The sequence below is a fragment of the Drosophila melanogaster genome, chromosome Y (assembly GCF_000001215.4).
Source record: "Drosophila melanogaster chromosome Y".
Lineage (NCBI taxonomy): Eukaryota > Metazoa > Arthropoda > Insecta > Diptera > Drosophilidae > Drosophila > Drosophila melanogaster.
In genome coordinates this window covers 148,991-174,682 of record NC_024512.1, presented here as the reverse complement: position 1 = coordinate 174,682, position 25,692 = coordinate 148,991, and the positions used below count along the sequence as shown (strand labels likewise).

Below are 25,692 nucleotides of genomic sequence, written 5' to 3'. Positions count from 1 at the left end.
ACACATATTCCTTAATACGGTGTTTGGCGAGTTCAGGTGTCATTTCTTTAGAGACTATTTAATCTTTAACTTTTGAAAGAAATGTTGTACACTTGTTGTATCGTTGTCGCCTTTTTCTAGAGAAGTAATTTATTGGTCTTTCTGTTATGGATATGTAATTTAGATTATCTTCACTGGCGCTGTGTATAGTTGCGTCTGCGCTGTTTGCGACCTCGCCAACCATAACTTCTTCTATTTTCGTGCGGGAAAGAGCATCCGCGACATGGTTTTCCTTGCCTGGAAGATATTTGATTTTGTAATCAAATTCATTGAGTTTTATTTTCCATCTTTGCAGTTTCATGTTTGGTTCTTTAATGTTGTTGAGCCATACTAGTGGCTTGTGATCACTTAATATTTCAAATGGCCTGCCAAATAAGTATGACCTGAAATATTTTGTAGCCCAAACTATAGCTAACAATTCTCTTTCAATCGTAACATAGTTGATTTCATGTTCGTTTAGCGTTCAACTGGCATAACAAACTAGCTTGTGATTATGTGATAACACTGCACCAATAGCTACATTGCTGGCATCAGTTGTCAGTTGGGTATGAAGTTATCAAAACTTTTAATCTTTCAAATGATTCTGTGTATTCTTTACATTTGGTGTCTATTATAGCACCTTTCTTTAATTTGAGGGGCATGGGTTTAACTATTTTGGCAAAGTTTGGAATAAACTTGCGATAGAATCCACATAATCCCAAAAATTATTTTATTTGCTTAGGTGTCTTGGGTAATGGAAAATTTGTAATTGCTTTGGTTTTATTTAGATTTGGTTTGATGCCATTTGTTGTGACGATGAGGAATTTAGTTTCTTTCTTCATGAATTCACATTTATCTAGTTGCAACTTTAAATTAGCGTCTCTCAGTTTTTCAAAGACTTTTTTAGGGATAAAATGTGTGGGGACCACCCAAATAGGAGAACAATAGGGAGACTTCGATTTGCGAACAATCCCTTGTTCTATCATTTCTTTAATTTGTTTGTTGACTTCTTGGTCAACGCTTTAAGGGTACTTGTAGGGTTTACAGTACACTGGGTCTTCGTGTTGAGTTTGGATGACATGTTTAATAGTACTGGTGAAGGTCAAATTTTCGCCCTCTTTGTACTGAATGTCTCTATATTCGTATAGGACCTTCTTTAAACATTCAACTTTCTCTAGTGTTCGACTCTATACTCGTTACATTCGCCTAACTCATTGTTAATTGCAAAGTTGACTATATCGTTGTCAACGGACATGGGATCGGGATGTGTTACATCATTGTCCACTGTGTCTTTAACAACATTTGAAATGAGGCATTTGGGTAATGCAGTCTCCTTCTTCTGCTGTTGATGCTTTGGTTTAAGGCACTTAGGTGCGGTCTCAACCTTTTGCATTTTTGGTTTGATTCTGTCCACTAGAGCGGAATCATTCTTTTGTTTTGGGTCAAGGCATTTGGATGCGGTCTCGGAAATCATAATTATCGAAGAATTTGTGAATGTAAAATTTTTGAGCAGACGGACATACTGAAGTAGGTTTTATTATTATACTTTTATAGTTTTATTGGTCCCTTAATAGTATACACTGCTGGGTTTTCTCATCATCATTTGAGTGTCCTAGGCAGCTTGATGAAAATTTACATTCATCCTGCTTTGGTCACTCTGACTCTCGCGTTGTCTTTTTACTGCCCCTTGTCTGTTAATATTATTTGATGTCGAAGGTTAGAAGTTAAGGGGGTTATTAAGTGGGTTGTTCTGTTGAGCTTTTCTCGTCAGAATGCATAATAATTCCCTCTTTGATTATTCGGAATGAAACGCGGTGAGTACTAGTTTTGATTTGTCATAGGTTGAGTCGAATTTTGAGGTGATTGTGTATTATGAGTCTGATTCGTGCTAGGATAATAATTACTGTAGTTGTGATTTCTATTATTGTAATATTTTTGATTATTATTTTGATTATAGTTTTCCCTGTTCCTACGTTTGTTCATTTCTGTTCTATTAGAACGGTGATTTTCTGGAATAGCATCATAAAGGCCTAATTCCATTTATGCTTGTTTTAATTTATAAATGCTATCAATATCTTTACGTGCCAAAGACATATAAATTTTATCCGGCAGTTTTCGATCTATTACTGATCTGACGGTTTTGTTTAACATTTCGGTATAATTCGATTTATCAACAGGGTCACTTTCTAATTCTAACATATCGAACATTTATCAACAGGGTCACTATCTAATTCTAACTTATCGAATCCAGTATTTTGTTTCTAGTTTTTCAATAAGCTTACAGATACTTCCTGTGTATAATATGTCTTCTAATTGTCTGATGAGTGTTACATAGGATCTATGGTCTTTAAATGCCATTGCCAGTGCTTTCTTCTTGTCCAGCCATGTATTAGCTCTTTCCTGGGTTACGACTTCGAAGGCTGAATCCACTAATAACCGCTTCACTCCTGCATATATGACGTGTGCGTGTCTGGCTTCCTGTGTTGGGTATAAACTGTTCCACTTGGTTGACGAATCCAGATAATTTGCCAGGTGCGCCATCCTAGTAATTTAATTCTTTAATTTGGTTTTGTAGTTGGTTTAGATGTGTTTCTGAGAGTTGTGGGACTGCCATGATGTCTTTTGTTTTCTGGAGTTTATTTTGGTTTTAATTTTGCTTTAAACGTGGTTTTAAGTTTTCTTTAAACTTGGTTTTAAGTTTTCTTTAAACTTGATTTTAAGTTTCGGAATTAAAAAATTTAAATTAATTTTTGTTTCCGTCCGCACGGGAGTTTATTTTGAATATTACTTTTACGTAGATTCTTTTGCGGATCTCTAAAATATTTTCGAATCACTACTTTAATTCGCTGATCTTGGATAGCTAGTCGTATAGCATATCCTTCAGTTGATCAGTACCGTACTAAAAGGACTCTTTTATTTTATTGGATCCTACCGACAGCGCCAATTAAATGCTTGCAATATTTATAAGTGAAAAAAATATAAGTTTTATTTCACTAAATGATTACAAAACTTTTTATTTGAGAAGAACACCGACCTTTTACAATTAGGTCTCAAACTGAACTCTTTTAATTATTCTGATTTGATTGACGTTCAAGCCTCGGTATAGAGCTTTTCTAATATGGACTTTAGACTTTAGGATTCTGATTGTGAAGAGAAAAAGCTTTGCGTTTCTCTTGGATTCAAGTGCATTTGCTCTTTAATACAAGTGCTCTTAGATTCTTATAATTTGTTTATTGAAATCGATACTTTTGTTTTTCGGGATTGCGGGTCCGAGCTTTGAACGTGGGAACATGACGATGGGGTGAGGCTTAAGCAAGGAATTGTTTAAATTAGGGGACGGATGTTTAGTCTACCAGTGACCTATCTAGAATTGGGTTTTTTTCCATTTTCGAGGATCATATAAGAATCTTGTTCTTATCTGGTATCTGTTGGGTACATCCGGAATAGTGTATGTTGTATTGGGGTGTATATGTTGTAAGCGTATTAGTATATGTTGTAAGAGTATTAGTATGTAGGCATATGCTTAAGTCTTAGGGACTTATGGATATGTCACTATATATAATAACGAATCCACGGTAATTTATTAGATATAAAAAATATAATCTTTATTCAAATAAAATTACAAGTGTGGAAGCGGAGACAAGTCACGTCTTATTCGTAGAGCGAAAGAATTAAATCTAATCTTAAGTTGCGAAGCGAACGCTTAGCAAACCTTTGGCTGAGACTTATTTACTTCTTTATGTGTTAAGCTAAAAAGGCTCTTTTATGTATTTCTATAAATTGAGCGCTCTCTTGATTGGATCGCGCATAGATACTGGATAAGCCAAGGATTTGAGCTGCGTAAGCGGTTTTGACCCTCTGGTGGGAATAACGGATTCGGCAGCGGATGTTAATGTTTACATTAGGGCAGGCTGGATTTGTTATTGTCACCAGAATTAGGGTTCTTATGTTATACTTGAATTTATGACTTTTATTCTAAGGCATTCTATGATTTTGTGTATGGCTGTTGCTATATGGTAATGTATGTGTGTGTGTGTGTAAGTATATGTAGTCAAGTGTTATACTATGGCACATATGCTACTATATAGTAATATATCCATTCTACACCCACAACTTCCCACACACACTATTGTAAACAATCACACACACACATTAATGTCTAATTACGAACACAAGCGTATCTTTTAAGATAAAGTGAACATAAAATATTTCTTTTTATCTGCAAAAAAACTACGTATAATCGGTGGTTGACACACAATAGTCAAATCTACTGCATAAAAGTGTAAAAACAAAAAGAAAAATAAAATCATCAACCATGGCAACCGAACAAGTCAAACTGTTATCGGAATCCCATCTGAATCAAGCCTTAAGCCAAATTAGGCAAATACCAACATTCAGTGGTAATACCCAAGAACTCAGTGCCTTTATCCGAAGAATCGAGTTCATACATCAGGTATATCCATCAACCGACACCAGACAAAAACATGTATTCTTCATCGCAATTGAGATGCAACTTGCAGGAGATGCTCAACGAGTATCTCAATTATACGGAGCAACAACCTGGCCAACCCTTATGAATAAGCTCATCAGTGAATATAAAACCCAAACACCATGTGAAGAACTACTCCGTCGTCTCTACAACACACCCTTCAGCGGAAGTATCCGTAAGTTCGTCGAAGAATTAGAAATTAAATCATTCACAATATCGAATAAGCTTATGCTATTTATAAAATGATATCAATAACACTTTATTTTACACAAATGCATTAAATAATACAATCACAGATGTAATCATGAGAAAATTGCCCAATAACGACAGAGAGAAACTGCTAGTCCCCAATACAAAATGGACACAGGTTACGAAAATTTTCTTCAACCAGCCTCGGAATCCGAAAGAGATTTAGAGGAGGTGAAAACCCCTTCCTAAAAATCACAATAAATAATATTATTATCAAATGCCTGGTAGACACTGGTTCGTCAATTAATTATCATGAAACAAAATTTCTTTAATTTCCAGGTCAAACCTTCTAAAATAAAAGTCCACACCATAAATGGCACTATAACATCTATCTAAAACCAACTAATTCTCAAATTAACTATTCAGCACAAACCGTCACTATATAAATGACTATACATTTAAAGTATGGTACGACCACATCCAAACAGATGAGTCCAAGGCTCTCAATTAGTTCCCCAGGTCTTCCAACCCAGAGGGAACCCCTCTACATATACAGAAAAAAGAGAAAAACCTCCAGAAAATTAAGTAGAAACCCCATTTAAAATCAGATGAATCAAAGGTTACTTACTAATGAGTGCCCCAAATCATATAATCCAGAGGAAACCCTCTACATATACAAAAAAAGGAGAAAAACCTCCAGAAAATGAAGTGGAAACCGCATTTAAAATCAGATGAATCAAAGGTTACTAATGAGTGCCCCAAATTATCTAATTCATAGGAACCCTCTTATCACCCCATACATATTGGAAGCCCATCTAGTAACATCCTCTATCTACGCCTTAGATGACGAGTTAAGAGAATCTAAGGGATTTAGATTAGAACATTTAAATACAGAAGAAAGGGAGCAACTTTCCCACGTTTTGCTTAATACCGTGATATTCAGTACAAAGAAGGCCAAACTTTGACCTTCACAAGTACGATTAAACATTCTATTCATACAAAACACGAAGACTCTATCTGTAAAAAACCATATAAATACCCCCATGCGTTTGATCAGTAAGTCAACAAGCAAATCAACGAAATGATAGAACAAAAAATAATTAGGAAATCTAAATCCCCCTATTGTTCTCCGATTCTCCAAAGAAAAGTGATGCTTCTGGTAAACCAAAATTTCGAATAGTCATAGACTATCGTAGTCTAAATGAAATAACCATTGACGACAAATTCCCTATTCCAGTAATGGACGAAATATTAGACAAGCTTGGACGCTATCAATACTTCACAACCATTGATCTAGCTAAACGTTTCCATCAAATTCAAATGGACCAGCAATCAATATCTCAAACAGCATTTTCAATAAAAGATGTACATTACGAATATACTCTTATGCCTTTTGGTCTGAAAAATGCACCAGCAACATTTCAGCGCTGCATGAAAAATCTTCTGGAATACTTAATTTATAAAGATTGTTTAGTTTATTTAGATGATATTATCATTTTGTATGATTGTATTATAAAATGTATTTGATAAGCTGCGATCAGCTAATCTAAAATTTCAACTTGATAAATGCGAATTTCTGAAGAAAGAAACAGAATTTCTCGGTCACATTATCACGACAGACGGTATAAAACCAAACACTAACAAAATAAATGCAAATATTAATTTTCCTATTCTTAAAACCACAATAGGAATAAAATCATTCCTTGGACTCTGCGGATTCTATCGTAAGTTGTTTCCCAATTTTACAAAAATAGCAAAACCAATGACCTCCAAATTAAAGAAATGAGCAGTGATTAACACAAAACATAATGATTACATGTCCGCCTCCGAGAAACTAAAAGTACTCAACACGTCCGATCCAATCCTAGTAAACCCCAACTTTGAAAACAAATTTTCACTGACAACAGACGCTAGTAATATAGCCATAGGTGCTGTAGTATACAAAGAGCATAAACCTATCTGCTATGCAAGCAGAACTTTATAAGAACACGAACTTAACTATTCGGTAATAGAAAAAGAACTATTAGCATAGTATGGGCAACAAAATATTTCAGGTCCCACCTATTCGGTAGAATGATCGACATACTGAGCGATCATAGGCCAATTGTATGGCTAAGTAAGATAAAAGATCCCAATATGAAATTACAGAGATGGAAGATAAAACTTAACGAATACGATTATAATATTCAGCTTCCCTTCCCACAGCAGCTACTGTGCATAGTGCAGAAGAAGACAACCAAAATCACATTTCAATAACAGAAAGACCTCTTAATTATTATAGCAGACAATTCGAATTCATAAAAGACAATTTTGACGACGTCCAAATAATAAAATATTTCTATAAAACCAGAATAAAGAAATGACTGATACCCTTGCACTAAGAAAAGTCTTATTCACTTCCCTGATGAGATCGACTTTCAAATATTTCAAAATGTGTATATTCAAATCATAAGTCCCGACAGTTTCACTAAAACTATGAAAACTAGTAGTAAATTAATAGACATTCAAACATACGCCCAATTCAAGCAAATCATTCTCAAAAAAAAAAAAGAATTATTACAAGATTACAAAACATCATAAACGAATGTGAAATCTGTATCATCGCTAAAACTGTACACAAAATTAACCCTTGAAACAACCCCAGAAACCTTTAGTCCCAGAGACAAGTATGTCATGCATTTTTACTTAATAAACAATAAACATTTCCTATTTTAAATTAAATTAACACACAATACCTAGAAGTAACCCCTATCCAGGCCAAAAACGGCTATCTAATCTTTTCAGACCGGATCAATAGATAAACCGATAAACCATTATCATCATTATCATATCATTACTTATCTATTAACTTAACTAAAACAGAAAATACTTATGAAGAAGTTATTAAGCAAACTGAATATTTTAATAACTCGCCAAAAATACAGTATCTAGTAGAAAAACTTAACAGAGAAATGAACGGTATACGAATTGTAAAACGTAGTAAACGCGGTCTGGTTATTAACAATATACTTATTCGTTACTTTAGATCAAGAAGATAACGAAGATTTATAACAACAAATAGCCGACATCCCTAAATATAATGTACAAATAAGCAAGCTTAACCACATAATAGAAGCCGTTAACCAAGGAATCGAATTGACTTATCATATAAATAATAACTTTGAAGCAGAACAACTTATGAATTGAATCATTTTCTACTTACAACAATTCACTGAATATATTGGAGACATAGAGCTTGGTTTGCAACTGACATGCTTAGGTATCTTTAATCCATAACTTTTAAAGCACAATTTATTAATCCACGTCAATTCTGAAAAACTTCTTAATATTATAACTTCAGCTTGGCTTAAATCTGATACCAACGAAATTCTGATAATATCCCACATTCCAAGGGAAATAACCAAAACACCAGTTTTTAAAATAATACCCTACCGAGACGGAAAAACGGAAACAATACATGACAAATATTTTTCACACAATAATCAAACTTACACGGCAAGTTCTCAAAGCTCAATTGTAAATAAATGTATAACTGGTATACTAAACCAACACAATGTAGATACAGTAAAACACATACTAATTTTGAAATAAAATATGTAGAGCCTAAAATAATCACAACTTGGAACCTTCCCAAGGCTATCCTAATCCAAAACTGTATCATTTGAGAAACTATAATAGAAGGCAATCACATGATAAAAGCATTTAATTGTTATGTCCAATTAGAAGAAATATTAATTACCAACGCAATGTTAGACTATACTTAAACTATCTATGTGAACAATAATGTAACAAAACTTGAACCACTCGAATACATTCAGGCAAAAGAAATAGTCGAACAACGCAACCAGACCAATAATATCTTTCAAATAATAACACTTACAGCACTAATCATAATAATTATTATTGTAATATTGTACTTTAACTATAAATATAAGAATATACCCCAAAAGTTACTTGTAATATTTAAAAATCAAACCCTAAAAAATGAAACAGACAATACTGCACCCCTAATACCCCTCTATTGTACACTATTCTAAACGCCTGAGGACAGGATTTTTTCTTAAGGATGGGGAAATAACATATCCATTCTACACCCACAACTCCCCAACCACACACACTATTATAAACAATCACACATACACGTTAATGTCTAAGTACGAAATGTAATCAAAGATCGAGTGCCCTTCAATTAAAGTCCGAAGTCCAAAGCCTAGACCCTATCGCGAGCCAACGTTCACGACCCCTAAACATCCGATCACTTGGCGAGCCAACTGAAATAACAAAAACTTCCGCGCACGCTTAGCAAACCCTTGGCTGAGCTTATTTACTTCTTCATATTGAGCGTACATAGGCTCTCATTTATGTTTACGTTAATTAGGCGCTCTCTTGAGTGGATTGCGCATGGATACAGATCAGCCGAGTTTGAGCTACGTGGAAAGTTTTGACCCTTAAAGCTGTGTTAGCAGTTTTGACCCTCTGGTGGTAGTCGCGAATGCGGCTGCGGATGTTTATGTCTGTTGGATTGGGTGCCTTCTTGAGTGGATCACTCATGGGTACTGATCAGCCGAGAACTTGAGCTGCGTAAGCGGTTTTGACCCTTTGGTGGGAATAACTGATTCGGCAGCGGTTGTTAATGTTTACATTAGGGCAGGCTGGATTTGTTATTTATATTTTCTGTTGTTGTGTTATTTTGTTGTTCTATTTGTTGTGGATTCTCTTTTTTATATTTAGCAATTAGTTTTTTGGGAATGCCTTTATATTTATAAATAAAATATAGTATGAGTGTAAGTATTATAATAGCAAGTATAGTTAATGTAATAATTTGTAATGTGTTGTATGTATTAGTGTGTTCTTTAATTATTTCTTTAGCATTTAGATATGATAATGGTTCTAATTTTGTTACATTGTTATTGATATAGAACGTTTGTGTGTAGTCTAGTGTTGTGCTTGTAATTAATATGTTTTCTATTTGAACAGAACAATTAAAAGCTTTTATTATATTGTCTCCTTCTATTATAATTTCTCTATTAATTATACAGTTTTGATTTAATACAATTTTTGATAATTTCCAAGTTAAAATTATGTTTGGTTCTACATAAGTTATTCCAATATTGTTATGTGTTTTTGAATATCTGCATTCTGTTGGTATTTGATTTAATATTCCTGTAATACATTTGTTTTCCTGAGTTTTGTTTATAAACTTGATTATCTCGAATATAATATTTATCATTTACATTTTCTATAAGTATATTATTATCTTTGTCTGGATATGGTACTATGTTAAAAAGTGCAGTTTTTATAATGTCTCTAGGAATATGGGAAATAATAAGTATTTCATTTGCATCTGATTTTAACCACGTAGAAGTTTTTATATTTAGCAATTTTTCGGAATTTACATTTGATAATGGATCATGTCTTAATAATTTGGGATTAAAAATACCAAGTCTTGTTAATTGCATACCAAGTTCTATATCTTCAACGTATTCGGTAAAGTGTTGTAAATTAAATACTATTGACTACTTCTATTACTTCATTCAATTCATTAATTTGAATACTATGTTGAGAAAGATCGTTTATTTTTTGTTCTAATTCTTCTTTGTCATTATGATCTAAAGTGCCAAAAAGGTATTTATATGCGGTACCTATAATATTAATTAAACCACGTTTATTGCGTTTTATTATTCTTATTCTATTCATTTCTCTGTCTAATTTTTCAGTTAAATATTAGATTTGGGCTATAGTAACATATTCTTCAGCTTGTTTAATTAAATTTGCAAAAGTTTGTTCGGTTTTTGTTAAGTTTACAGACAAATAATGATATTCATAGTTTATAGGTATATTAACTGATCCTGTTTTAAATATAAGATATCCATTTTTAGCTTGTATCGGGTTCACCTCTAGGCTTTGACCACGGACGGCACGGATGAAACATATTATAAGTGTTATTATGAATAACTGTTTAATCGGACCCCACTTGATTTTCGGGAGTTGAGCTGGAATTGTATTTACTTTTATTAATTTTCTTTTGTTTTTTAAATTTAGATATATAATGTTCAACTTTTCTTCCTCTATTTGTTTCTTCGTAATGTTTCTCATCTATTTGTTCTACGTGTCCTGTTTTCTTAAATGGGTTAGTTGTTTTACTTTTTACCAATGGTGCTTGTTTATATCTAGTATCTATTTCATAGATATGTCTATCTTTATTCAACTTATCTATTTTTGATTGTTTCTCCTTTTGGGTGTCATATGCAGGTGTTCCTGCATAAAGGAAAATATCAGCTGGTGTTCTCCCAGTTGTATTGTGTTTAGTTTTGTGGTTATATACATAGAGAATAGTTTCAAATTGTGTTATCTTATTTTCTGGGTCGGACTCACTATTATTGATTCTTAACTTTTCATTGACTGTTTTATGGAATCTTTCAATATCAGAAATTCCATTTTTACTTGTTGTGATATTTATATTCACATTCTCGGACCTAAGCCATAAATGTAACGCGGAACATATAAAAGCTGAATCTTTATCGGCCTTTATTTCGGACGGTTTTCCCATTTCATTGAAAATTTTAAGAAGAGCTCTTTTTGCTTCCAGCCAGTCTCTACTACTGACTTCAATCAAAGCGGCATATTTTGAATAAATGTCAATGCATGACAGGAACGTTTTATTATTGATTAAATAAAAATCTATAACATATTTTTCTCTGGGATTAAAAGTTTTTGGTGTTAACTCATATCTTAGTTTAGTATCTCTATATTCTGTTTTGGATATGTTACATACTTCGCATTCATTAATAATGTTCTGTATTAACTTTTGGTAGTCTGGGTAATAATATTTTTCTTTAAAAAGGTTAGTTTGTTTCTCTATTTCTGGGTGTAAAAGTTCTCTGTGACTTTTTATAATTATTTCTTTAAATTCGGAATATGTTTCAATGTCTTTTAATTTGATGTTTGATTTCATAACTTTAGTTATGTTATTCGGACTGACAATTTCTATGTAAGCGTTTTGAAATGTAAGGAAATCTATTTCGTTATGAAAGAAAATTACGCTTCTTTTGGTACATAAATATTCTTTAATTAATTCTTTGGCATGGACATTTGTCATTTCTATGTAATGAATTTTAATATTTGTTTTATGAAAGTATCTTTTAGTTTCTACGTTATTATAATTGTCTTTTATAAATTCTATCTGCCTGTTGTAGTAATTAATTGGTATTTCCGTTACGGAAATATAAGATTGGTTATCTTCTTGAGCACTGTGAATAGTAGCTTGTGTTGGTAACGAAATGTTACTGGAGATTTCTCCTAGGAAGTTTTCTTCAATTTTTACTCTCGATAGAGCATCTGCTACATGGTTTTCTTTACCAGGGAGATATTTGATATGATAGTCAAATTCATTTAATTTGATTTTCAATCTCTGAAGTTTCCTGTTTGGCTCCTTAATTGAATCAAGCCAAACTAATGGCCTGTGATCACTATGGATCTCGAATTTTCTACCAAATAAATAGGACCTGAAATATTTAGTGGCCCAAACAATAGCAAGGAGTTGCGGAACAATTAACTTCATGTTCGTTCAGAGTTCTGCTAGCATAGCATAGAGGTTTATGCTCTTGCGATAATACCGCGCCTATAGCAAAATTGCTAGCATCCGTAGTTAGTGAAAAAGACTTTTTAAAATCTGGGTATATTAATATGGGATCGGACGTTATTTCCTTAGTGGACTTTGTTATAGGGAAATTCACTACGGCTTTAATTTTTGCGGGATTTGGTTTAATACCATCTGTTGTAATTATATGCCCTAAGAATTCAGTTTCCTTTTTTAGGAATTCGCATTTATCTAGCTGTAATTTTAAATTTGCTTCTCTGAGCTTTAAGAATACCTTTCGCAAAGACATTATGTGTTCTTCCAATGAAGTGGAATACACAATTATGTCATCCATATATACGAGACAGTTTTTGTATATTAAATCTGCTAAGAGATTATTCATGCAACGTTGAAAAGTTGCGGGTGCATTTTTTAAACCAAATGGCATTCGAGTATATTCAAAATGACCATTTTTGGTTGAAAAAGCTGTCTTCGCTATAGAATTTTCATCCATTTGTATTTGATGAAAACCTTTTGCGAGGTCAGTGGTTGTAAAGTATTGGCAATTTCCAAGCTTATCCAATATTTCATCCATTACTGGTATTGGGTATTTGTCATCAACGGTTATTTCGTTGAGGTTGCGATAGTCAATGACTATGCGAAATTTCGATTTTCCCGATGCATCTGGCTTTTTGGGTACTACCCAAACAGGAGAGCAATATGGAGAATTCGATTTTCTTATGATGCCTTGTCGAATCATGTCTTTCATTTGGTTTTCGACTTCTTCGTCGAAGCTTTGTGGGTATTTATATGGTCGTCTGTAAATTGGGTCTTCGTGTTTAGTTGTTATGACATGTTTAGTTGTACTTGTGATGGTCAAATTTTCACCTTCTTTGTACTGTATGTCACTAAACTCGTATAAGACACTGGTGAGGGCTTTCCTCTCTTCATCGTTTAGATGATCAAGTCGAAATTCATTTGTTTCATTGAGTTCGTTGTCAATTACATAATTGACATACTCAATATTTGGGGAATCTAATAAGTTTTCTTTTAAACTCTCTTTAGGTGTTTCCTCTTCTTCGTTAATATCTTCAAGTCGCAATTTAAATGTGTATTTATTTAAAGTGACTGTATTGGATGTATAGCATATAGTTGCTTTGGAATCTTCCAAATATTCCCTGCCTAACAAAATGTCGTATTTTTCTGAGAATTTATGTAAATAAAATGTTTGCTTTGTCGGACATAATTTACTAGGTTTTAATGTAATTTTTGATTTTAAAATAATTTGACCGTTTATTGTGTGTACATCTAATGGAGCTTTTGAGTTGATCGGACAATTGAAAAAATTTTTACTCATCAAAGTTTTTAATGAACCTGTGTCAATCAAACATCAAACATTTGAGTTTGATTTCGTTCATAGTTATTTGTATGAAGGGGTATGTTCTTCTTCTACTTCTGATTCCGATCCCGAAGCAAGTTGATGAAAATTTTCACTGGTATCCATTCTAGACTGACCACTGGAACTTTCACGCTGCCTTTTTTGGGGCTGGTTAGTAGTAGAATACGATTCGGGCTTTTGATAATTTAGAGCGTTTTGCGCTCTACCTTGTTCTAACTTTTGTTTGAACTCATTGTGTGCCGCTTGGTTGCTTTCAACTTTTTTTGAATTATTACTTGCATAATTATTTCGATTTTGACTTTGCTGTGCTTAAATATAATACTTTGGTCATTATTATTTCCTTTATTCTAAATAAATAACGGTCACACTTTAATGGTCACTTGCAGTTTTTTTTATTTATATTTGTATTAATAATATCCAATATCGAGAGTTAGATAACTGTTCACAAATATTTTGTCACATAAGTTCTTTTGCGGATCTGCTTTGTATTAACTGAAGCACAAACGAAACTTTGTTCGTCACGAGTTGCGCTTTATTAATCTCGAACTAATCTATTAGCTCTAAGAGATTATGTTCACACGCCGATCCTACCGACTGCGCCAATTACAACTTCGCGGTTTGTTGGTTTATAAAAAAAAAGTATTTTTATTGATCAAAAACTTAAGCGAATGTCGGAGACAAATTCACGTCTTACACAATTGAAGTATGAATAAAATCTAAATCTAATTTGCAAAGCGAACGCTTAGCAAACCCTTGGCTGAGCTTATTTACTTCTTCATATTGAGCGTACATAGGCTCTCATTTATGTGTACGTTAATTAGGCGCTCTCTTGAGTGGATTGCGCATGGATATAGATCTGCCGAGTTTGAGCTACGTGGAAAGTTTTGACCCTTAAAGCTGTGTTAGCAGTTTTGACCCTCTGGTGGGAGTCGCGAATGCGGCTGCGGATGTTTATGTCTGTTGGATTGGGTGCCTTCTTGAGTGGATCACTCATGGGTACTGATCAGCCGAGAACTTGAGCTGCGTAAGCGGTTTTGACCCTTTGGTGGGAATAACTGATTCGGCAGCGGATGTTAATGTTTACATTAGGGCAGGCTGGATTTGTTATTGTCACCAGAATTGGGGTTCTTATTGGATACATGATTTTATGACTTATATCCTAAGGCATTCTATGATTTTGTTTATGGCTGTTCCTATGTGGTTATGTATGTGTGTGTGTAAGTATATGTGGTCTTATACTATGGCACATATGCTACTATATATATAATATATGATGATCCGAATGGGTCTTTCGATGTCCGATGAATTAATTTTTTTAAATTTATTTTTAGTGTTACTTGGCCTTGGCTTCTCAACGCTTATTCGCTTCTATTCGAGGTGGAAATTATCGTAAAGTATTTCGTGGAAAAAGTATCTCTGTAAGTGCTGGTCCCAGTAGAGATTTATCTTTGACTCGCGCGAGTTCGCAACACTTAGGATATAAATGGTCTTGTACTTCAAATCAAAAACAAAATACAAGAGTATGTCAAGAAAATATGGGCACATGTAAGTTTTATATTTCTTTTCAAAGCATAAGTCATAATACGGCTTATTCTACAGGTAATAGGGTAATTATACCTGCATATAGTCAACCTAATAACCAGACACTACGCGTCATGCTGCTAATAAGATCTACCTTTGATCCTCTTCGTACAGCCACTACAAAACAAAGTATAGTGTTTTCTTCATCTCGGCAGCTAATAAATGTAAATATTGCATGCGTAAGCAATTGCAATGGTAACAAATACACTATACAGATGCCAATTCATCTAAAGGGACAATGTTTGCGTTGTCAAAATAAAAAAATTTCAAAATGGATCTGGCGCGTTGAGGGTTTACCTGTGGAAGGAGCCTCAAAAAGACTAATTTTTGATGTTAAAGAAACGAAAAAGCGCTTGCTTGGAATACACCTTAATGTAGAGGCTGTGAATCGGTATAACTCAAAATTGACTTATTACGGCACATCTTGGGTTTTCTTGGAAAAAAACATGGGACCTGCCGATACTATGTGCACCATAAGTCCTAGGGTCGGAAACGCACATGAGACTCAATTTTTATTACATTGCAATCAAAGCCAAGCTAGATTTAAGCCACTACAGTACTGTATTGGAGTAGAAAATTTTTTAGTCGATGAATGCAAATCCGACGAAGATATACAAGTCCGTCTTCCCCCCACAGAACACGTAGTTGTTATGGTAAGTAATAATGTACCTTTTTTCCGGTTTTCCAGAAAATGTTGACAATTAATGCAAATCGTGTTAGCCGGACGGTTTATGAACGAATATCCGAAGCACGGAAATCGCTGAAATATCATTTAACCAGGGTTAGCACATGCATGGCATTTTAATAGCATTTCTTTATTCATTATATTGTATTGTATTGTATTACATTAAATTATATTATTTATAATTATATTACATTATATATTTTATATATAATATTACATATATATTGTGTACAATATTACATTATATATATTATATTATATTATATTATATTATATTATATTATATTATTATACATAATAAGACCTAAGCATATGCCTAAATACTAATACACTTACAACATATACACCCCAATACAACATACACTACTCCGGATGTACCCAACAGATACCAGATAAGAACAAGATTGTTATATGATCCTCGAGAATGGAAAAAACCCCAATTCTAGATAAGTCACCCACTGGTAGACTAAACATTTGTCCCCTAATTTAAACAATTCCTTGCTTAAGCCTCACCCCATCGTCACGTTCCCACGTTCAAAGCTCGGACCCGAAATCCCGAAAAACAAAAGTATCGATTTCAATAAACAAATTATAAGAATCTAAGAGCATTTGTATCCAAGAACAAATGCACTTGAATCCAAGATGCAATCCTTAAGTCTAAAGTCGATATTGGAAAAGCTCGATACCGAGGCTTGAACGTCAATCAAATCAGAATAATTAAAAGAGTTCAGTTTGAGACCTAATTGTAAAAGGTTGGTGTTCTTCTCAAATAAAACGTTTTGTAATCATTTAGTGAAATAAAAATTATATTTTTTTCACTTATAAATATTGCAAGCATTTAATTGGCGCAGTCGGTAGGATCCAATAAAATAAAAGAGTCCTTTTAGTACGGTACTGATCAACTGAAGGATATGCTATACGACTAGCTATCCAAGATCAGCGAATTAAAGTAGTGATTCGAAAATATTTTAGAGATCCGCAAAAGAATCTACGTAAAAGTAATATTCAAAATAAACTCCCGTGCGGACGGAAACAAAAATTAATTTAAATTTTTTAATTCCGAAACTTAAAACCAAGTTTAAAGAAAACTTAAAATCAAGAAAACTTAAAACCAAAATAAACTCCAGAAAACAAAAGACATCATGGCAGTCCCACAACTCTCAGAAACACATCTAAACCAACTTCTAAACCAAATCAAAGAATTAAATTACTACGATGGCGCACCAAGTGGAACAATTGCTCAGTTTATACCCAACACAGGAAGCCAGACAGGCACACGTCATATATGGAGCAGTGAAGCGGTCATTAGTGGATTCAGCCTTAGAAGTCGTAACCCAGGAAAGAGCTAACACATGGCTGGACATGAAGAAAGCACTGGCAATGGCATTTAAAGACCATAGACCCTATGTAACACTCATCAAACAATTAGAAGACACATCATAACCAGGAAGTATCTATAAGTTTATAGAAAAAATAGAAACACAATACTGGATTATGTTCGATAAGTTAGAATTAGAAAGTGACCCTGTTGATAAATCGAATTATACCCAAAACCGTCAGATCAGTAATAGATCGAAAACTGCCGGATAAAATTTATATGTCTTTGGCACGTAAATTTATTGATACCATTTATAAATTAAAACAAGCATCAATGGAACTAGGACTTTATGATGCTATTCCATGCTAATAGAACAGAAATGAACAAACGTAGGAACAGGGGAAACTATAATCAAAATAATAATCAAAAATATTACAATAATAGAAATCACAACTACAGTAATTATTATCCTAGCACGAATCAGAATCATAATACACAACCACCTCAAAATTCGACTCAACCTATGACAAATCAAAACCAGTATTCACCGCGTTTCATACCGAATAATCAAAGAGGGAATTATTATGCATTTAGACGAGACTTAACACAAACTCAGCAGAACAACCCACTTAATAACACCCTTAATTTCCAACCTTCGAATCAGATAATGTTAACAGACAAGGGCCAGTAAAAAGACAACGCGAGATTCAGAGTGACCAAAGCAGGATGGATGTAAATTTTCATCAAGCTGCCTCGGACACTCAAATGATAGAGAAGGACATACAAGTCCCTATGTAAAAATAATTCATCATAATAAAAATTATAAGGGAATGATCGATAAAGGATCATCAATTAACATCATAAGAGAAAATTTTGAGAATTTAGAAGAAAAGGAAGAAAACCTAACAGTATACACTATTAAGAAACCAATAAAACTAAAGAGAAGTATAATAATAAAACCTACTTCAGTATGCCCGTCTGCTCAAAAATTCTACATTCACAAATTTTCTGATAACTTTGATTTCTTGTTAGGTCGAAAATATTTAGGAGATACAAAAGCTAAAATAGATTAAAAGATTAAAAAATAGATCAAAAGTATTTAAGTTTCTCTATGAAGAAAAGGAGGGCGAGACCGCATCCAAATGACTTGACCCAAAACAAAAGAATAATTCCGCTCTAGTGAACAGAATCAAACCAAAAATGCAAAAGGTTAAGACCGCACCTAAAGGATCAACAGTAGAAGAAGGAGACTGCAATACCCAAATGCCTCATTTCAAATGTTGTTAAAGACCCAGTAGACAATGATGTAACACATCCCGATCCCATGTCCGTTGACAACGATATAGTCAAATTCGCAATTAACAATGAGTTACGCGAATGTAACGAGTATAGACTCGAACACTTAAATGTAGAGGAAATTGAATGTTTAAAGAAGGTCCTATACGAATATAGAGACATTCAGTACAAAGAGGGCGAAAATTTGACCTTCACTAGTACTACTAAACATGTCATCCAAGTATACCGTAAACCCTACAACTACCCTCAAAGCGTTGACCAAGAAGTCAACAAACAAATTAAAGAAATTATAGAACAAGGGATTGTTCGCAAATCGAAGTCCCCTTATTTTTCTCCTATTTGGGTGGTCCCCAAGAAGGCAGACGCCTCTGGGAAACAAAAATTCAGGTTGGTAGTCGATTACAGGAATCTAAATGAGATAACTGTTAACGACAAATTTCCCATTCCCCGAATGGATGAGATATTGGACAAATTAGGTAGATGCCAATACTTTACAACTATAGATCTAGCTAAGGGATTTCATCAAATCCAGACGGATGAAAATTCTATTGCAAAAACAGCATTTTCAACTAAGTATGGGCATAATGAATATACTCGTATGCCTTTTGGTTTAAAAAACGCTCCAGCTACTTTTCAGAGATGCATGAATAATTTTCTGGAAGATTTAATCTACAAAGACTGTTTAGTTATCTTAGACGATATAATTGTTTATACACTTCATTGGAAGAACACATTTTATCCCTAAAGAAAGTCTTTGAAAAACTGAGAGACGCTAATTTAAAGTTGCTACCAGATAAATGTGAATTCATGAAGAAAGAAACTAAATTCCTCATCGTCACACATCGTCACAACAAATGGCATCAAACCAAATCCAAATAAAACCAAAGCAATTGCAAATTTTCCATTACCCAAGACACCTAAGCAAATAAAATCATTTTTGGGATTATGTGGACTCCTAACTTTATTCCTAACTTTGCCAAAATAGTTAAACCCATGACCCTTAAATTAAAGAAAGGTGCTATAATAGACACCAAATGTAAAGAATACACCGAATCATTTGAAAGATTAAAAGTTTTGATAACTTCAGACCCGATATTAATCTATCCTGATTTTTCAAAACCCTTTTCTCTGACAACTGATAACAGAAATGTAGCTATTGGTGCAGTGTTATCACAGAATCACAAGCTAGTTTGTTATGCCAGTAGAACGCTAAACGAACATGAAATCAACTATGCTACGAGGCCATTTGAAATATTAAGTGATCACAAGCCACTTGTATGGCTCAACATTATTAAAGAACCACACATGAAATTGCAAAGATGGAAAATAAAACTCAATGAATTTGATTACAAAATCAAATATCTTCCAGGCAAAGAAAACCATGTCGCGGATGCTCTTTCCCCCACGAAAATAGACGAAGTTATGGTTGGCGAGGTCGCAAACAGCGCAGACGCAACTATACACAGCGCCAGTGAAGATAATCTAAATTACATATCCATAACAGAAAGACCACTAAATTACTTCTCTAGAAAAAGGCGACAACGATACAACAAGTGTACAACATTTCTTTCAAAAGTTAAAGATTAAAATAGTCTCTAAAGAAATGACACCAGAACTCGCCAAAAACCGTATTAAGGAATATGTATGTACCAAAAAGAGTGCAATTTATTTCCCTAATGACGAAGATCCGGGTATAGAAAAAACAATCAATTTATTTAAATAAGAATATTACTATCCTGATAGTCAAAAGCTTATTCAAAACATTATCAATGAATGTGAAATTTGTAATCTGGCAAAAACAGAACATCGAAACACGAAATTGACATATGAAACAACACCAGAAGTATTTAACACAAGAGAAAAATATGTGATAGATTTTTATCTTTTTATCTCACAGGAAACCAGATCTTCTTATCTTGCATTGGTATCTATTCGAAATTTGCATCACTGGTTGAAGTAAAAAGTGGAGATTGGCTAGAAGCAAAAAGAGCCATTACTAAAATATTTAATGATATGGGAAAACCGCAAGAAATTAAAGCAGACAAACCCTCAGCTTTTATGTGTATAGCCATGCAAAATTGGTTAAGATCTGAAGGTGTACAAATTTCTATAACGACCAGAAAAAATGGTATATCAGACATAGAAAGATTCCACAAGACCGTAAACGAAAAGCTAAGAATCATTGGTAGCGAGCAAAATATTGAAGATAGATGCACAAAATTTTAAACAATTCTATACATATACAATCATAAAACTAAACATAATAGTACCAAAAGATTTCCAGCAGACATTTTCCTATATGCAGGCAGACCGGACTTTAACGTACAGCAAAATAAAATCGATAAGATAGAATACCTCAATAGGAATAGGCACGATTTTGAAGTTGACATAAAATATAGACAGGCCCCACTTGTAAAAAGTAAAATAACGAATCCATTCAAAAAGACAGGAAGGATTGAACAAGTAGATGATAAACATTTCGAAGCAGGAAAATCCTTCACTATAAGTCAAAATTTTTTTTAAAAATTAAGAAACAGAAAAAATTTAATAAGAGCAAATATATTTATATATATAATTACAACTTCGCGGATTGTTGGTTTATAAAAAAAAGTATTTTTATTGATCAAAAACTTAAGCGAATGTCGGAGACAAATTCACGTCTTACACAATTGAAGTACGAATAAAATCTAAATCTAATTTGCAAAGCGAACGCTTAGCAAACCCTTGGCTGAGCTTATTTACTTCTTCATATTGAGCGTACATAGGCTCTCATTTATGTTTACGTTAATTAGGCGCTCTCTTGAGTGGATTGCGCAAGGATATAGATCAGCCGAGTTTGAGCTACGTGGAAAGTTTTGACCCTTAAAGCTGTGTTAGTAGTTTTGACCCTCTGGTGGGAGTCGCGAATGCGGCTGCGGATGTTTATGTCTGTTGGATTGGGTGCCTTCTTGAGTGGATCACTCATGGGTACTGATCAGCCGAGAACTTGAGCTGCGTAAGCGGTTTTGACCCTTTGGTGGGAATAACTGATTCGGCAGCGGATGTTAATGTTTACATTAGGGTAGGCTGGATTTGTTATTGTCACCAGAATTGGGGTTCTTATTGGATACATGATTTAATGACTTATATCCTAAGGCATTCTATGATTTTGTGTATGGCTGTTCCTATGTGGTTATGTATGTGTGTGTGTGTAAGTATATGTGCTCTTATACTATGGCACATATGCTACTTCCCCATCCTTTAAATTTAGCCTGTCCTCAGGCGGATATTCTAGGATACAATACAGGATTAGTATCAAGTACTGTATTTATATTTTCTGTTGTTGTGTTATTTTGTTGTTCTATTTGTTGTGGATTCTCTTTTTTATATTTAACAATTAGTTTTTTTGGGAATGCCTTTATATTTATAAATAAAATATAGTATAAGTGTAAGTATTATAATAGCAAGTATAGTTAATGTAATAATTTGTAATGTGTTGTATGTATTAGTGTGTTCTTCAATTATTTCTTTAGCATTTAGATATGATAATGGTTCTAATTTTGTTACGTTGTTATTGATATAGACCGTATGTGTGTAGTCTAGTGTTGTGCTTGTAATTAATATGTTTTCTATTTGAACAGAACAATTAAAAGCTTTTATTATATTGTCTCCTTCTATTATAATTTCTCTATTAATTATACAGTTTTGATTTAATACAATTTTTGATAATTTCCAAGTTAAAATTATGTTTGTTTCTACATAAGTTATTCCAATATTGTTATGTGTTTTTGAATATCTGCATTCTGTTGGTATTTGATTTAATATTCCTGTAATACATTTGTTTATTATTGGTTTTCCTGAGTTTTGTTTGTAAACTTGATTATCTTAATTATAATATTTATCATTTACATTTTCTATATGTATGTCGTGGCGAAAATAATGAGTATGCGTGTAGTCGCTGTTTACTTCTTCTCCATGTTCCCTTTGCTATTATGCGTGTTCCTATTTATTGTCAATGTGTGAGGATGAATAGATGAATTATCTATGAACGGGATTTTGCAAAAACGAGAGCGATAGAGCTGTTGCTGAACGTGGCCACTTGCGCTGCTTGGTTAGAAAGGGAAAACTATATAATGAAATTCTCAAAACAACGGTTCAGTATTTGGGCTATGAAGTGCGAGCGGGAGAAATTCGTCCGAATGTGCGAAAGATAGCTTCATTAAGCTCCTTGCCTCCTCTAATCTAAATGAATCTAAATGAGATAACTGTTAACGACAAATTTCCCATTCCCCGAATGGATGAGATATTGGACAAATTAGGTAGATGCCAATACTTTACAACTATAGATCTAGCTAAGGGATTTCATCAAATCCAGACGGATGAAAATTCTATTGCAAAAAACAGCATTTTCAACTAAGTATGGGCATAATGAATATACTCGTATGCCTTTTGGTTTTAAAAAAACGCTCCAGCTACTTTTCAGAGATGCATGAATAATTTTCTGGAAGATTTAATCTACAAAGACTGTTTAGTTATCTTAGACGATATAATTGTTTATACACTTCATTGGAAGAACACATTTTATCCCTAAAGAAAGTCTTTGAAAAACTGAGAGACGCTAATTTAAAGTTGCAACCAGATAAATGTGAATTCATGAAGAAAGAAACTAAATTCCTCATCGTCACACATCGTCACAACAAATGGCATCAAACCAAATCCAAATAAAACCAAAGCAATTGCAAATTTTCCATTACCCAAGACACCTAAGCAAATAAAATCATTTTTGGGATTATGTGGATTCTATCGCAAGTTTATTCCTAACTTTGCCAAAATAGTTAAACCCATGACCCTTAAATTAAAGAAAGGTGCTATAATAGACACCAAATGTAAAGAATACACCGAATCATTTGAAAGATTAAAAGTTTTGATAACTTCAGACCCGATATTAATCTATCCTGATTTTTCAAAACCCTTTTCTCTGACAACTGATAACAGAAATGTAGCTATTGGTGCAGTGTTATCACAGAATCACAAGCTAGTTTGTTATGCCAGTAGAACGCTAAACGAACATGAAATCAACTATGCTACGAGGCCATTTGAAATATTAAGTGATCACAAGCCACTTGTATGGCTCAACATTATTAAAGAACCACACATGAAATTGCAAAGATGGAAAATAAAACTCAATGAATTTGATTACAAAATCAAATATCTTCCAGGCAAAGAAAACCATGTCGCGGATGCTCTTTCCCCCACGAAAATAGACGAAGTTATGGTTGGCGAGGTCGCAAACAGCGCAGACGCAACTATACACAGCGCCAGTGAAGATAATCTAAATTACATATCCATAACAGAAAGACCACTAAATTACTTCTCTAGAAAAAGGCGACAACGATACAACAAGTGTACAACATTTCTTTCAAAAGTTAAAGATTAAAATAGTCTCTAAAGAAATGACACCAGAACTCGCCAAAAACCGTATTAAGGAATATGTGTGTACCAAAAAGAGTGCAATTTATTTCCCTAATGACGAAGATCCGGGTATAGAAAAAATAATCAATTTATTTAAATAAGAATATTACTATCCTGATAGTCAAAAGCTTATTCAAAACATTATCAATGAATGTGAAATTTGTAATCTGGCAAAAACAGAACATCGAAACACGAAATTGACATATGAAACAACACCAGAAGTATTTAACACAAGAGAAAAATATGTGATAGATTTTTATCTTTTTATCTCACAGGAAACCAGATCTTCTTATCTTGCATTGGTATCTATTCGAAATTTGCATCACTGGTTGAAGTAAAAAGTGGAGATTGGCTAGAAGCAAAAAGAGCCATTACTAAAATATTTAATGATATGGGAAAACCGCAAGAAATTAAAGCAGACAAACCCTCAGCTTTTATGTGTATAGCCATGCAAAATTGGTTAAGATCTGAAGGTGTACAAATTTCTATAACGACCAGAAAAAATGGTATATCAGACATAGAAAGATTCCACAAGACCGTAAACGAAAAGCTAAGAATCATTGGTAGCGAGCAAAATATTGAAGATAGATGCACAAAATTTTAAACAACTTCTATACATATACAATCATAAAACTAAACATAATACTACCAAAAGATTTCCAGCAGACATTTTCCTATATGCAGGCAGACCGGACTTTAACGTACAGCAAAATAAAATCGATAAGATAGAATACCTCAATAGGAATAGGCACGATTTTGAAGTTGACATAAAATATAGACAGGCCCCACTTGTAAAAAGTAAAATAACGAATCCATTCAAAAAGACAGGAAGGATTGAACAAGTAGATGATAAACATTTCGAAGCAGGAAAATCCTTCACTATAAGTCAAAATTTTTTTTAAAAATTAAGAAACAGAAAAAATTTAATAAGAGCAAATATATTTATATATATAATTACAACTTCGCGGATTGTTGGTTTATAAAAAAAAGTATTTTTATTGATCAAAAACTTAAGCGAATGTCGGAGACAAATTCACGTCTTACACAATTGAAGTACGAATAAAATCTAAATCTAATTTGCAAAGCGAACGCTTAGCAAACCCTTGGCTGAGCTTATTTACTTCTTCATATTGAGCGTACATAGGCTCTCATTTATGTTTACGTTAATTAGGCGCTCTCTTGAGTGGATTGCGCATGGATATAGATCAGCCGAGTTTGAGCTACGTGGAAAGTTTTGACCCTTAAAGCTGTGTTAGTAGTTTTTGACCCTCTGGTGGGAGTCGCGAATGCGGCTGCGGATGTTTATGTCTGTTGGATTGGGTGCCTTCTTGAGTGGATCACTCATGGGTACTGATCAGCCGAGAACTTGAGCTGCGTAAGCGGTTTTGACCCTTTGGTGGGAATAACTGATTCGGCAGCGGATGTTAATGTTTACATTAGGGTAGGCTGGATTTGTTATTGTCACCAGAATTGGGGGGTTTTTATTGGATACATGATTTAATGACTTATATCCTAAGGCATTCTATGATTTTGTGTATGGCTGTTCCTATGTGGTTATGTATGTGTGTGTGTGTAAGTATATGTGGTCTTATACTATGGCACATATGCTACTTCCCCATCCTTTAAATTTAGCCTGTCCTCAGGCGGATATTCTAGGATACAATACAGGATTAGTATCAAGTACTGT

General features: G+C 33.6%; 1 protein-coding gene across 1 annotated transcript in view; it reads left to right on the top strand.

Moving 5' to 3' along the window:
* The window catches only part of PRY (polycystine-related-Y), a gene marked incomplete at both ends in the record, with an annotated part of 45,929 nt that overhangs the window by 17,338 nt on the left and 2,899 nt on the right, over positions 1-25,692 (top strand). The window contains one exon of the mRNA NM_001110656.3: positions 15,251-15,908. Coding sequence (NP_001104126.3) covers positions 15,251-15,908 — 658 coding nt within the window. The remainder of the gene's footprint in view (positions 1-15,250; positions 15,909-25,692) is intronic.